This window comes from Homalodisca vitripennis, chromosome 1 (assembly GCF_021130785.1).
Source record: "Homalodisca vitripennis isolate AUS2020 chromosome 1, UT_GWSS_2.1, whole genome shotgun sequence".
In the NCBI taxonomy this organism is placed as follows: Eukaryota; Metazoa; Arthropoda; class Insecta; order Hemiptera; family Cicadellidae; genus Homalodisca; species Homalodisca vitripennis.
Window position 1 is genome coordinate 70,889,434 of NC_060207.1, and position 16,849 is coordinate 70,906,282.

The 16,849-nt window shown below is 35.7% G+C and overlaps 1 protein-coding gene across 9 annotated transcripts in view; it reads left to right on the forward strand.

Annotated features, from left to right (window-relative positions):
• The window catches only part of LOC124364121 (triple functional domain protein), a 717,390-nt gene that overhangs the window by 504,881 nt on the left and 195,660 nt on the right, over nt 1–16,849 (forward strand). For all 9 annotated transcript variants that reach the window (XM_046819384.1, XM_046819393.1, XM_046819400.1 and 6 more), the window contains one exon: nt 12,042–12,208. In XM_046819384.1, the coding sequence (XP_046675340.1) occupies nt 12,042–12,208 (167 nt within the window). The remainder of the gene's footprint in view (nt 1–12,041; nt 12,209–16,849) is intronic.

Below are 16,849 nucleotides of genomic sequence, written 5' to 3' on the forward strand. Positions count from 1 at the left end.
CTATTGCTGAATTAATCTAAACTAATACTGATTGAACTTTCTCTCTTCTTAATTCGCGCAGTCAATTCATTGTTTTCCTAGAAGTATGCCATTAATTTATATACAATTGTCATTTACGGAGAGAGTTGTAAGTATTACGTATTTCCATTTTTCGAACGAGACATTTTATTATTATCCGCAATCAATTAAAATATAATAAAATATGACTTAAAATTCTTTAATTAAAATTTATTAAACATCTAACTTTGGTAAAACTTTGAATTTGTCTAATAATTAGAGATATTGGAATATCGCAGCACATATTTAATTTAATGCGTTATACAATACAGTTAACACTATTAAAATAACTATGTAAATTCTTGTTCTCTAAAAATTAAAATTATTACTTTTAATGTTGATTTCTCAAGCATTTGAATATTGTTTAGTTGCACAAAACACGAAAGGTTGTTGCTCAGCCGTCCGTTGTTACAAAACAGCTGATTTAATCAATTTTCATTTCCGGCAGGTTCGTGACATTGCGCGGTCACTAGACACTGGGAAGACAGTTAAATCGATTCTCTTTGCTTTATTTACGGTTGTTTATTAACGGGTCACGAGTTGTTACATAAATAATTCGAGTAAGTCGTGACTGATGTATTTATAGAAACCGAATAATGTGAACGTTCGAACGCCTATTACCCTATCCAACGTAGCAGCTTTTTCGAGAAAGGTTCTAATATTTTGGAAGTAAGGCCTTACATTAGTAACTTTGGGGATTGTCACTAAATTTTTGTTTTAACCTTTGTTCTTTTACAGTCCTTTGTTATTGCAATCAACAATATTATTATAATTATTGTAACAGAATTAATTTATTATTTAAATAAATCAGAGTTAAGTTATTAAAATGTTGATAAATTCAAAGTTTAAAAAGATACTTAGTATTGAGGCATAATAATGTAAACAACCGAACACACACTTACCAATCCTCATGGAGTAATGTCTGATGCGATTTAACATGTACACGTTCTCACTTGAAGTAATTTTATCTGAAACGTCATGTTATGGATCCTATTCTAAATTCATAATTAGTTCCTTATAAATAGTTCACAGCTTCATGCCATTATACAGGTAATGAATGCCTAACGACAACAACGGAATGCTATTGTTGTGACTGTATGTGGTGAAGCAAGGAATGTTCCGGTGTGCAACAAACTGAACATACTGTTTGTGTACAAACATTATTGTTGAGTGTTTTGCGAGGAAGTCGCTCGTCATATTTTACTGCAGTTTTGTAACAGGAACACGAATATCAGTGATCTTGTTTTCCTCCCAGGAAGGGTATAAATAAAATATATTAAACTTAACACAGTATACGATTTCAGGTATTGTTTGGCAGTAAAATAAATATAAATATAATTTTGTATTTAATGTAAATAGATAAATACATTATTTTTTAAATTAGTGAGGGATTTTAAATTAAATAAGAGTGATGTAATTTTATATAAAAGACCAATTTAAAATCTTTTACGAGGTTATACTATATGAGCTGAGAGCTAATTTAAATAGAATAAAAACACTGGCTGTTTAAAATCGATAGAAGTATTTTCTTTATGGAAGAAATCGGTCAGTCATCAGTCGCATTTGTTTGAGTGGGATCAAAATTGGGAGTATCAAAAGGAATTAATAAGATTAAGTGATACATTTTTCTCAGATCATACATTTCGTAGCTAGAAACCACCCGCCGAACTCATGTAAAGTTATGCCTGACAGTCAGTTTTAATTTATTAGACTGAGAAAAATATGGTCTCGGGGAAAATATATCGTTCGATATTTTAGTCCTTTCGACCCCACCAAAAATAGCGTGGCTGACGATCGATTCTTTCTGAAGAGAAGTTTCTTATCGATTCCAAGTAACCGCAGGTCGTGTGCTGGTGCAATGTGAATTGGCTCTCGACTCGTAGACTAGTAGAGACGATTTTTCTCTTTGTGAATTTGAGACCGTCCACGCAGAAAATAGCGACGAATCCTTAAAGTTTCCTCCAAAGTCCTTTCCTACTGAACTATGAAAATGTTTAGCTTAATCCAGGAGAATGCTTATTTTGAAATTTTAATTCTAGCAATAAAATATGTGACACCTCCTTCGGGAAGAATGTGTGGATGGATTTAATAAAAATGTAAAAAATAAGCCTTTTATTGGAAAAAAACAATGAGTAAATAAATTTGATTTTGTTTCACTAAGACACGCTGTAGTGTTACTGAATTAATGGAGCTCGAAGGTGAAAGCTCTTCTAGGTGAAGTGCTGATCAAGTACCGGGATAACTTTTGGCACCTTTAGTTCCGGACCCGTGTGCATATAGGACAACGTGATCAAATCCACCGGTATCCACTTCTATGGCGTGTTTATATTTGTAGCAGATTATTCATTAGAATATAACTTGTACCTGTAGAAATAAGTGAACTCACATAATTTTATCATCACCGTTACTATCTTCTAATTTAAAAAATCAATTCTGTACCATTGCGATTATGGTTAGTTACTGCATAGTGTCTAATGTTTTATAATAGTCTAACATAGAATTTCAACCATTTTTAACTTCTTTTGATAAAACTAACTTTACTTGTTGGAATGTAAACATGATTTTTTTCTTTTATAATTTTGCTATTTTAAACTTAATTATTTATTTGAACATTTCCATGTGTCATTACATTTTGAATCTGGTTCCAAATTTTGTTATATCCTTCTAATTTAGAATACAATACTTAGTATTCTATCGCATCGAATGTATTTGATATTGTATTTACTTTTAGTACTAATTTTAATTACGCCGAAAATTTAAGTATAAATATAAAAATATTCATCCAACATTCTTACAGATTTAATCTTATAGGTAGGCCTTGAAAAGTATAAATTTATATTACGTGTTTATGGATGTAAAACGTAAAAATGTTGTCTTAGTTACAGTTACTAGTTTTTTAATAGAAAAACCAATGAACAAATCATGTTTATATTTAAAAAAATAATTTAGTTTCAATACGTTATGGTAGTGGGTGAATTCTGTCATGGAATAGGTAACTTATTCTAAACAGTAACGAGGTAGACTAAACAATTGGTCACTTTTATAGGTACATCGCTAGATGAACGTATCTCTAATTGTTTATTTTCATAGCGTATAATCGCACGAAGTAATTTACCATTTTTTGGTATCAATCGCACGATGTAAAAGGTTATTTCCAACGCCACTTGGCTGACCGAGTGACCGCAAAGACAAAGGCAGGACTGCAGTAAACACCAAGGCTCTGGCCTCGACTGGCGCGGTTGGGTTATAAGGTTACAAACAACAACGATGTTACAACAATGTAGTTACCGAATGGGTTTGCTGCCTGAAGGTCTCTTCGGGAAGAGCACTTTGTCGTTGATGAGATTCATCATCTCCGTCCTTTGTGCTTCGTTTGCAAGGACGAGCGAGTATTGGGTTGACGGAGAAGTAATCATCTTAAATAAAAATTGACCGTAGCTCAATTAAGCTTTGCACAAGACAGAAGTAGGTGAAGTGTCGAAAATCAGTATAAGGACAGGCGTGTTAGATATCCTTTGTCAGCAGGCAGAGGATTTATCAAGAGTGAGTCGACGTATTAGTTATATAAATCATGCGATCGTCTAAATTTCTTCATTACCTTGTGTGATTAAAATGTGTCGTTTTTATATTTTACAAACGCACTAAACAGTGTTATAAATATTTAACCGGATACTAAATAATTGTATTATATTTGTGCTCGTGTATATCATTGGTACGAATGGCGTTGATTATTATTCCAACTTCACAATTGTACCCAACCTGTAATTTAGAAGGACCCTTTCAAATTGCTCCATGCGGAAGCAGGTGCGACCTTGTTGACCTTTTGGACTATTAACATATTACACGGTGTCATCAATAAGTTAAATAACCTTTACAATACTTTCGCTTTAGTGTTGCGTAATCCATAGTTGGCTGTCTCTTCACTCGATACAAGATTTTGCAAATCGTTATTAAATAATGGTGCCGCATGGTTTGTATGACCAATTATTTCACTGTACCGTTTAAAAATTCTTGAAATTATATAAAAGCTGGAGATTTTTTAAGCATAATATAATTGCAAAATCATTGGTTTTTTATGTGAGATGATTTTCGAATAAACAACATTGTCATGTCTGATTCTTATTGCATGCCTTAATCTGATGGCAGCAATGAAAACATAATTTTAAAACTAGGTTTGAAGTTTTTTTAAGTCAATCATTAATGAAATTATTTTCTTTACCGAAGAATTAACTGACAGTTCGTAGCCCACTGACATTTGTATCTGAAAAAAGTCTCCGGAATATTGAGAAGGATAATGGTGACATTGACAAGGAACAAGGTGTATTGCATTAATCTATTTTTGATGATGAAAGTAATGACTTCGTGGAGGTTGCATTATTCGCGGTATGAGAAAAGTTGCATTATTAATCCGTGCCTAGGAGTTGGGTAGTCGAGTTATAACGAACCGCCCTAAGAGGTTTACCACTTGTTTTAAGACTCCCAATAACATCTACATCTCAGAAATAGATTTTCATCATCATGCACATTTTATAGGAATTAATAATGACCGGAAGTTACGGTACGACTATCCTTGGACATAATTTGGATGATGGGAAGTAGGTATTCAGGGATATTCGCATCGAATTGATGTTCAAAATACATACACGACTCGTTTTGAGAGCTTCAGTCTGCAAGTTTCAATAATGTTTTCTACAATTCAGTGCTACCTTGGTTAAAACATGTTTGTTGAAATTTAAAATCTCATAACTACGATGTAAGGTTTAAAGAAACCATGATTTTTTTAGCCTGACTGATAAATTCCATGGATTCATTGAATTTGATCGCCAAACCTTATTTTCGCCTTAAGTCTTTAGAAACTTTCCCACAGCATAATTTCTCCATATTATAAACATTACCTGGATACACATAAAGAGAATTTTGAGAACTTTTCTTGGTCTAAGGTGAGATTATCTCTGAACATCGTGTGACCTCGCACCGGCGAGCTTTGATCTGTAGGCCCAGCTAGATGTGGGCCACACTACGTCTGTGACTGTGCACTTGTACAAGGCGGTCAAGGTACTAGGCGCGTGCTTTCACTCTCCAGATACTTCTACTGTCAGTGGTCCATTCATCTGCGGAGATTTGTTTACATCAGCTGCAACATAACTCACCGAACTCTACACGTGAGAACGTCCTGATTTGTTGTCAAGTTCTTGTTTGGATAACTGTTTGATCAGGATATTCAAATTATATCATATTACAGATTTTAAATTAAGTCCACGAATCCGTGAGTTGACTGTAAGAGTTTATTGGATGGGCATGTATATATATATATATATATATATATATATATATATATATATATATATATATATATATACAATATACATATATAAACACACACGATGTGAAACACTTCCTAGCAGACAGACAGTGACTATCTATAGCCTACTCGGGATCTGTATAGAGTGTTAAATGGTCTAAATTGTCAATGTCTTAGACATAAATAAAACTTGATGTTATTTTGCCGCTGTTATCTCGGACGTAACCGATTGCCACATTGCGGCAGATGACTGTCGGTAAGTAGGGCCGGTCCGGAAGACCTCACCTCGGACTCGGCAACACGGGTCGCATTACATCTCCTCCCATCTCAGGGCCGGGAACTGGTTTGTGGTCACCCGTCTGTCGTCTTTCCCACGTCCATGTCCAGTCACGTGGAGGCTCGTACGGCTCACCTCAAGTACCACAGTGATGTTTGCGATTCACGCCACATATTTCCGTGACTACAGTAACGTATGGTTATTGCAGTCAGTCAGTAAGTATCTGTTAAGGAAAACATAGTAGTTATCGATATATCAAATCTCCATCTTCTCCCAGTTTTAGCTTAGTTCACTGGCTGTCTATTAACGAGGTAAAACTACAACTAATTAGTCCTCTCTGTCATTTAATCTCCAAACCATCGACCATCATGTCTGACTGTCACCACCGCCAAATGTTTGGTGTGACCCCAAAAAACACGAGCCTCAACCACCAACACTCCACACAATCAAAGCCATAAACATTTATTTCAACTTGTACTGTACAGTATACGTCAAGTATACTTCTAACTCAATACAATGATTAATACTGTAGAACAAAACAGTCTGTGATTTTCTGAAAGGAAAACCCCCATCTAAATTAAAATATATTGTGAATTAGATGTATATTATTAAACCTTTTTAACAAACAATCTAAGACCACGTGTCGTGAAATTTAGTTCATTGGGGAGAGTGTGCTAGAAACCCCGTATAAAAGGGAGAAATGAACAACGCTGTATTTAGAACATTTATATTGATGGAAATGTTTTCAGACTAGTCTGCATAAAGAAAACCTCACATCAAAATCGAGTATATTCCCTTAAACAACAAAACATAGCTAGGGATTTGACGTGACATGCGCTTGATAGTCCCGATCTTAGAGCCCTCTGGACGGGCAGGTCTATTGGTTTGACGGCCTGAACCAGTCTCGATGTTCCATTTATCCCTCTATTTTCTCATTTCTCCAGACAGGTGAACATCCTGTATAGTTAGGAGTGAATTTCCCATCAGGTGGTTGTATGAAGTCTCACAAATCAAATCTGCTTGGATTGTCGTAATCTTTATGGTAAACATTCAAACTAAAAGATCTAATTTATCCTATCTTTGAGCTCTTAAATGTCTTTGTATTGTTTAAAGCCAGAAACTCAGTAAAGAGAATAAACCTCTCTTTGATGTTTATATTCATTGTAGAATAGAAAATTACGCCATTGTAGTATATCAGAACAACACTGTACTTTTAAACAGTTAGATGATGGATGTATATTTTGCAACTGAACCCATCAATCACATATGTCGCTACCAATAATTACGTAACAGATGGATCTTAAAGTTTATGCATATTAAATGTGCTCTGTAACTGAGGTGGATCACCACAGAATACATATGTAGAGGTGGTGACTTCTACATAATGTAGTATTTTGGTCACATCCGTAAACATTGTTACAACAATGCAAGTCTTTCGTCGATACTCTACTTTCCGCCATCAATAACATTTCCTGTGCTCTGTAACTGAGGTGGATCACCACAGAATACATATGTAGATGTGATGACTTCTACATAATGTAGTATTTTGGTCACATCCGTAAACATTGTTACAACAGTGCAGGTCTTTCGCCGATACTCTACTTTCCGCCATCAATAACGTGTCCTGTGCTCAGTAACCAGTTTTTCTCATCCGGTAAGTCTTGATTTATGGACTTCATTACTACAAGACTTCTCCTTTCAGAGCAAGTAGGTTTTGTCGTTGTAGGCAATAAATTTGGGCTGTAAACAATTAATCTCATATTTTTCCAGGTTATTTTTTAATTTTTTTTTCTAGTAAATTTTCTAAAATTGTTCAATGTGTCTATAAATTTGTCCCATTTGAGTTGTAAAATTATTGAAGAAGAACTTGTAATTTTATTATTAGGACCAATTTGGACTAAGAACATCAGTAGTTAGAATAAATGTAAAAATATTATTTTAGCTATCTTTAAGTAGGATAAACTGTTGTTATTATCATTTCTGAAATAGAACTGTTCGTAGTCAAAACAGTGGAATATGTTGGGATATTTCTTCTTGAAACATTAATGATCTTTCTTTCATGGGTTAGGTAATTATTTGTGACTTAGATGGCACGTTAAACACAAATTGTAAGGTTACCTAATATGTTGTATTAAGTTAAATAAATGAACACTAAGGTATTTATTTACAATACCGTGACCATGGAAAATGGACTTTTTTTCATGGGTTGGGCATTTATAGCCTAGTATTATTATCACAGGTGCATATAAACTGGGGAGAAAGAATATTATTGTATTATATTGATGCCTTTCGGGCATTATTGCGTTAAGGAGCAGGGGCATCACGTGATCTGGGATTCGACTTTTGCAAGCTCGAGTTAATTATTTTTCTAAAAGAGCAAGCAGTGCGCAGCACTGCGCAGCGGGCAGGCATCGTTGACAGGATTAACGTACTAGTCACTATCATTTCAGTAACTTATCACTTACCTACTCCATACTCGTCTTTACGAATTGCTTCCACGTAAGATAACGAACATCCAACACAAAGGTGTGCCATTACCACTACTGAACTAGGAGGTTAAGAATAGACACGGAGGAACAAAATAGTTCAAAATGGCGTCCCTTCTTTATTTGAGAGAGCCGCGGAGTAATACCAAACTGTCAAATATGGATAGTGTTGCCAGAGGTACTGCTAAAAACAGAGTTTTCAGAGAATTTCAAAAAATCGTAACTCCTTTGATTTTCGTTGCCGACGAATTTTTTTCACTATTGTTTTCAGGAAAAATTGTAGTTTTCAGGAAAAAAATGAACATACCTTTCCATGGTCACGATATTGTAAATTGATCCAACACTAAAATTAAAAACGACGTCTGTTGTGGCTCTTTGTGATAACACGTAAAACTGGTGTGGTTTTTCTGACAGTTCGCCATTTCTTAGTGATTTCTATTGTTTCATTACCCTCCTGTGACTTATCCCTAGATTGTCAAGTAATGTAAACAGCTTGAGTTGTAGGCGGGGAATGAGGGAGGGGGGGCAAGAGGTCAACTTGGAGTGTAGAGCACACGTCCCTACGCTCTGTCTACTGGCCCCCGTTTAATGTCAACACTATACATTCCGCCGAGAACCGCTCAAAACACAAGGATCGAATAACAGTCTGTGGTATATCGATCTTTATTTTTTATTGAACATTTCTTATTGCTCTCTTTGTTAATTATTATTTTCCATATAATAACAAGAAATGCCAACGCGTCAAGTTTCAAACACATAACTAGAATTAAATACTCAAACGAAAATACTCTTGAGTTTTTTGTATTGTTTCCCCCGCGAATCTTATATTTTCACTTACACTTATCTAGATTTTGAGAGTCTTATTGAATAAAAGGAATGAGTAATAAAAGAGCGACGATACTCCTCTATTTTTCCATTATTTACAATTGTAATTTATATACCTTTAACACACCACAAACACCTCATCAGATTACAACCCTTCCGTAAATGGAGCCCTAGTGAACTGAAGGAACTTGCTATCAGTATGAGGTATATGCCGACCGATGATCGTACCTAAGTGTGTCGCGCGGTTGCGTACGACCCGACCGATCAGCAGTAAGTGGGGCACATTCTAATTATTTCGGCGCATGACCACTTACAATGCGCGGGACGGTCGGGTCTCGGACGTGCTTGGTACCACGTGACCAGTGCTCGCCGCACGGGCGCGGGTACCGTACAGGGAGTACTAGGCAGGCAAGTTGTTGGTTATGCAAATTATTGACAGTGCACTGAGAATAACGTTGAGTTAAAGAAGTATATTTAATACATTTGTTTCCTTAAAACAAATATACTTGAGCCTTAAAAATATAGGAACTGTTTAATTTTTTATCATTTTCAAGAACTCTTCTCTGTTTTTATATATACAGTGACTATTTGTGATGTGTAAAATAGATTACCATTGCCAGACAAATATCCATACTGTGTATTCGACACGCTAATGTTGAAGTTGTTATGTTGAACCCGAACTACCAGCCAATTATTTGTCGTTTGGGGGACATTACCCTTAGGCTCTGCAAATAAATTGCTTCTGAACGACCTAGACAAACATACTTATAGAGACATAAAATTGCATTTGGGACAGAATGAATTGGTTTATTGATTAAATAAAACCTCCCTCGTTCGAATTGTGCAGATTCAAACAACTAACACTGAGGCGTGCAGAAACCTAGGTCCGGTTTAGCTATAATCTCCAGGATTGTGTTATACTAGTTGTAACCGGTATTACACTCAGAACTTAAAAAAATAGCGTTTGTTACTCAGGAATTTAAAACATTTCTGAGTAACTGAAGAAAAAAGACCTTGAGTTTTACCCCCTAATATTAAACCTGGAACACTCAAGGCATATTTTTTGTGTGGAACTATGAGGTTCCCATTAAAATGTTTGATGAATACGCTTCTAATTGCTTTTTAGTTTAAAGTGTCTAATTTGTGAGTTTCAAAACTGTAAAATACGTAAACATTTGTAATTCATCTCTAAATAACCTGTAAAAAATAGCAAAAACACTGGTTGGTCTAAAAATTAGTTAACAATAAGAAAGTAAAAATTCTGGATCTTCCAAGTTTGACGTGGTTATAATTTAAACCGTTTCAAAATATTTTTTAGAAAGTGTATTCATGTGCATTTATAACTGTATTAATTGAAACACAAATACGTGGGTTAAATGTGTTTAAAGAAATATTGTGGAAACGGAGTGACGCTAACCGACATACAAGTAGTCTCGTTACCGGAAGTACCGGAAACTGAAGTGTTTCCGGCAATGTTGCTGTAACAAGCCTGTTGTGGGGCCAAGTGGCAGTCGGGAGCACCAATCTGGAGTAAGAGTGGCACAGAGTAAGAGAGTAAGGTAAGCAATTACCCTGCGGATTGGAGGACGAGGATCGGTATCCGATACGGTTACTGTGTCGGTGTCGCCGTCTCCTAGCAACCGGCCGTGACCCGCGCACGCGCGCCGGCACAACTGTTGCTGCTCTGACGTCATCAGATTTGTTTATAATATAAACAGCCCATTGCCACACACAGTAATCGTTACTATGTAGCGTCGTGTTCGCGTACAACTGTATAAACCTCTGAGCAGTTATATCGAGATTACGAGTACAGTCACTGACATGGCCTCAGTTGAGTTATAGTAGGATAGTAAACAAAACGTTATTTGAAATCAATTATTTCCTCCTCTGCCTTTTACGTAATTTTACGTAATGGAAATTAATTTACTGGAGTGTTGGAAATACCAACGCGAGGTCTTGAACAAAATCGGTCTTGGTATCAAAACAGTGTTTCCTTTGTCAATATTAACTTACTCATATACAGGGTGATTTAAATGTAAGTTGCACCCCCTCTTAACTTTTTTGTTATTTTCGATGTATAAAAACTGTTTGCTGCAATCTTACTAGCTACAAAGGGCTACACTAATAAACCCTTGGTACCTAGTAAGAGTGCCGTAAACAGATTTCACATATCTTAAATAATAACAAAGTTAAGAGAGAGTGCAACTTACTTTTCAATCACCCTGTATACACACACATATGTTTTAGCGAATATAGTAAGACACTCGCTGGGTGAATAACATTTATGTATAAAGCGATAAATTCGATCATTTGGCTCGAAAATTTGACATCGAGAGATTCTTGCCGCCGTGACTGACTTGTAAAATTGAGATCAAGGTGGTTTATTATGTCAGTTATTGGTGCGATTCTATATATTTCAAGTCCAGTATATACATAATTGTGTTTTCCGCTGGATTATATTGGTTAAGCGGGAGATTCGCATTACAAACTTAAGCTCTTTATGTGATATTATTCTTTATACAATTCGTGTTGTTGATATTCAATAATCAATAACGTTTTCTATCGCAGTACGTCGTGTTGCAGAATTACCTTTACGTTTTAAAAATATTCTTAAGAAGTGATTACATATAATGTGAGAATCAATGTTTGTGGGTAGAGCTGATGAATACTAAACTAAAGAGAAGGATTGCCGATATAAACAATAACGACAAAGATTAGTTGGCAAGCGAGTGACAGGCGATATCAAGTGACCGGCTATAGTACCTCAGCCTCAGCCTAGTTAACATGCTCTAGCACCGCCTCATTACCATAGCGCTGATCTGTTATGGTCACTCCGCTCTAGAATTCACATCTCGACCACTTTTCTTTCCCACCTCACCTTACACGATCGCCGATGTCACCGGACTTTCTCTATCCGCGGCCTAGGCAGGCTTCTTTGTTGCTGACTGGACATTTCTTGGACTCCCCTCTCCTCCCATGATTTGGATTTTCCATTAAATCGCTTAATTATTATCGATCGAATTATTTTATTCCTCTCCATTAAATTTTCTAGCTATAATTTCCTGTAGTTACAGAAGGTCTGATATGTTTGCAGCTCGAAGGGTGGCTAGAGGAGTTACGCCAGGAGGGCTGCGATGAGGCGGGAGATAGCCTGGAGACGGCCGAGAGGCAGTTAGAAGAGTGTGCTCGCCAGAGAGACTCCTGTATAGACGCCTGTGTTACCACTATCGGTCAGGGAGAGACGCTGTTGCAGGAGTTGAGGTAAGCAAATACATCAGAAATTGTAGATTTGATTTACTTATTACAGGTGCTGATTTATGGAAGTGCAGATTGTATGAAGTATTTGCAATGCGTTACGGAGCGGCAAGTAAGGAAGGCGTATCGTAGGGAGGGTGCAGTAGGCACGTGCACCACGTATGTTTGGGAGGTGGGTTTATCGGCAGATTTTAAATGTAAAATTCAATTATTTTCACCAACTGGACATATTGTTACATATTTATTAGCAACTACGGATTAAATTTTATTTAATGGAAAATACATCCAAATTAACCTCTGAGATCATCTGGGGCCTTATAAATTTGTCCAAGGTAACTATGTGTCGTAGGGTGATTATATTTGGATCTGGATATCAGATTTCATTATCTTACCAGTAAACGAAAGGTACAAATTTTTCTTAGGCTTAGTTTAAAATCAATCAACTTTCCCTTTATAATTTATTTAAAAACAACATGACCTGGTGTAATATACTGTAAATGTAGAGGAAAACCAGAAGGCTGTTGTTTGTCATCTACAGAAAATTGGCAGCGAAGTGCTTTTTCATGTTTTGCGCTAAGTTCGTTACGTACGACATTCTCCAGTAAAGAACATGATCTCATCTTAGTGGGGCGGGGCTTCCTTATAAATCCTTATTTGGACTGTATAAATCACATTAGTTGTATAAAACTGATAAAAGTGATCTGCTCTGTGAAATGTAACAAACCCCGGGATCAGACTCGACTGTGAACGCACTGATTGTCGGACCAGTAACGGGGATTAAACAGTGTTGAGAGAGCAGAAATTTCCTCCGTGTCATCTAAGCGCGTTTAAGCCTGACTTGAGAAACGAGCTTGAGGGATTTAAAAGGCAAACGGATTACCGACACCTCGACCCCCGCCCCCGTGGCCTGGGAGAGAACCACATAAAAGTAAGTGGCGCCTGCTAATGTGGGAGCTTATCAGTACAAGACACGCGTACAATGCCGGGCATAACTTATCATTTGGAGTAATACGCGCGGCTTTCTCGCCAAGTGCGTCTCATTAAATCAAATGTGCGTATCGTACAATCGTAATAGCGCCGCGGTTTGTTTACTGCCGAATGTTACGTTCTCGTAAATAAAATACGAGGGAGCTGATTACATCAGAAGTGTTATTTTGTCAGTTTTTTACAAAAACTCAAAACTCTTTAGCAATACATGTTCATTGTTTAGATGACGAGATTTTCTGAATTTCCTTAATGTTGCTATGCTTACATTATTGCTAACAGTACCAACAGGTCATTAATTTTCCCCACAGAGAACATTATGGACAATACAAATTCACTTGAAAAGTCTTGACAATATTTTAGACAATTACCAACATTATTTATTGAATTGGCATGTATTTATATTTAAATGACTTTAATGAATGTCGTCAGTCCATGTACGCATCACATTTATAATTTTTACTGCTGCAACTTCATTGTATTGTTTTGATTCGTTTAAAAAAGTGAGTTCTATTGTATTAGTTTTACGTAAAACTGTAAAATACGAATTTTAAATGCAAGTATAAATGCTAATGCCGACAAAATAGGGAAACCGTAAGCCACTCGTTTGAAACAATACGCTTATGTTGATCAAGTATGAAATTAAAATAAATTATTCGTAGTTTTTTGTAGTATTACTTAACAGGAATAATCTTGTAATTTGAAGTTGACCTGGTTAATTTGTGCACGCACATTATTGTGTTGTGTGGATATAACGACGGCAGATGTACATGACTCATATTACACTTTCGTATTGTCCGTAATCAACAATGTCGTAGTTAAACTATGGCGAGATGTTGTTAAAAGCCTGAAACCGCCACTCTGGAAATTCCAGGGAAAGTGGGCCTACACGTGGACATTAGAAATGGTTCGAGAAAGGTCCAGCAGTGGCTATAAAAGAGACGTTTACAACTGGAGGAGAGCCGGGCACTGGAAGTGGTTCAGTTATCGGCACCAGGCAGATAAATGGCTACTTTCACCCTTAGCTGGGCGCTGGTGCGTGCACCCCCATGCCTTAATGGCGCAGATAATTAATAATCCTGGAATATCGCTTGTGCTGTGGGTGTATTAATTTCGTGCCTGCACTACCTATCAGATTTTATTACGTTTCCTTTGTTAGGTACTAGGTTAGTTGCATGGTATAGATACCTCCCTCTTGAGGATACACACACATGCACAGACTTATTCTTCTTCATTTGGTTCCCTAGTAGGTATTGGATATCGATTGAACCCTTTGAACAGAGATACGCTATGATCTTATACAAAACAAGAAATAATTTATCTCCTTACGGTTTCATTGACGTAATTGTTAATAAGAATTGTTAATAATTGGTCTCTTTCAGAATAGCGTCAGTTTAATAAATACTTAAATATCTAAATCTTTACTTTACCCCCAATACTCAAAGTAATATATTTTAAAAACTTTTAATTTGTTATGACCTCTATATATAAATAAGTGTTAACAGTGCGCACGTTTTAGGTGCATAGATAGAAAACAATTTCAGTCATTTACTTTAAATATCCGGAAATGTTCATAAAAATAGACTATGCGCAGTTGAGAGGAATACAAAATATTTAATAACTTCCACTCCGTATTCAAACAATTTGGATGAAAAGTAACACATTTATAAAAAAAATAAGTAATACGTTGTTGTTCTAGAAATCCGTTTCTAAAAGATAGTTTCTCTCTATACTTAACTACTAACAAAATAATGGAAATTAATTTACTGAATTCATACCTGTTAGTATTCCTATTCAACCGGTCAATACAGAGCTCGAGCGGCAGGTGATTCCTAACTCGTAGATAGTTTATCTCAGCAAGAAAATACTCAATTACTGACAAAATAATGGAAATTAATTTGCTGAATTCATACCTGTCAGCATTCCTATTCAACCGGCCAATACAGAGCTCGAGCGGCAGGTGATTCCTGAATAGTTTCGATGGTAACCGTATAGAACAATGGACAGAAACACTCGACTAATCCTGTTAGAGGGAAGTTCCCGAGGTGAACAGTAGATGGAGTTCGGTCAACCTCGGGATAGTTCGGCAATCCTGTTCGAGACAAGTTGCTGATTGACAACTTGACGCTTCAACAACTTGCCTCTGCCAGCCGACTTCGGACTCCATTAGGTTGAGTACATGCTTTCAATTCCAGGATTTGGCTTTATAGTCAATCAAACGTCCATTTCAAATTACACCCGTATCTTAGTACAACAGGAATTATAGGAAACACTGTCCTTTCTATTGCTGTTCTGCTTTGAAACTCCAGTTGCATGACAAGAGATTTAATAATATCTATGTACAGAAGCAGTATGTATGAATTTAACGAGTGATGTAAATATTACACACACAGTGGCACATACAGGCCAAGTTGAGTTGCGGTTATCGCTCTAGTGCTGTTTAGAATATTTACATAATGTGTGTATACATTATTTTAACCTAAATCAAATTTCAGGGTGTTCAAAATCTTCTTATTTCTGCGAAATGATGCTAAGAAGTAAACTTGTCACATTTTCAATGAGGGACTAATTTCACGAAGTGTGCTACGTGTTTGGTTAGTAATATAAATTTGATTTTGATCGATTTGATATAAAGGGTTGCTTTATTTGTAAAGATTAGAACATATAATACACCTAATAAGCGTGCATATCTAATTAAATTAAATAAAACGTTAAACACTCAGATAATTTGTAAAAAAACCCAAATAATATTTAAGGAATATATAGTAGGTTTTTTACTATGTGTATTTATTTACTATAAATAACTTTGCCTGTTTTTCGATCAATTGGTTCGTTTATTATTTTCTTCAGGCTGACCTTACTAATGGCCAGGCTACATATATTACAATGCCAATCTATCAAGTGGAGCTGATTGAAGCGCTCGTGTATAACATCCACCACTAGTGTTGTAACGAAAATAATTAATTACAAGACTGATTGAGTTAGGTAAAGATTTTTTTATCGAGATAAAGTGCATTAATTTGCAGGCCACAATCACTTAGGTGGATTGGATGTACAATTTGCTGTATGATATTATTATATATATATTAATTGTTGTGATATTACTTAATGATATTGGATGTCATAATGTACGTCGGCATTTGAGATATCGATTGAATGAATGCCGTGGCTTTATATTAAAATCATAAAATAACTGTCGTTACGCTTAATTTACAGGATAATTTGATTTTTGTACTTTTATTCAATAACTTCCGGATAGTTGTGGCGTTCAGATCCCATTTTCGCTACAAAGCCTTACTTTCCACTGCGGAAATTAGATTGTCAACAGTGCTTCTTACGAATTTAATTCAACAGCTGGTTATACGGAGAGGTGTTGAATATTCCTCAGCGTTAAATGATTTTCTCGCATTTTATTGGAATAGACAATGGTATTAAATTAAGTGTGAAATTTTAATTAATTCAACTTTATTGCTACTTCCTAAAATAATTCAATCTCCACCTTTAATAAAATACGGATACTTTAAATTTAATTACATTCCTAGACTGTATAAATTTTCATAGGCAATACTGTAAACTGTGAATTATTATTTTAATTTATTAAAGCAATTATCATAAACCTATAAATAACACAAAAATTATAACGTAAAATTAATAAATTAACAT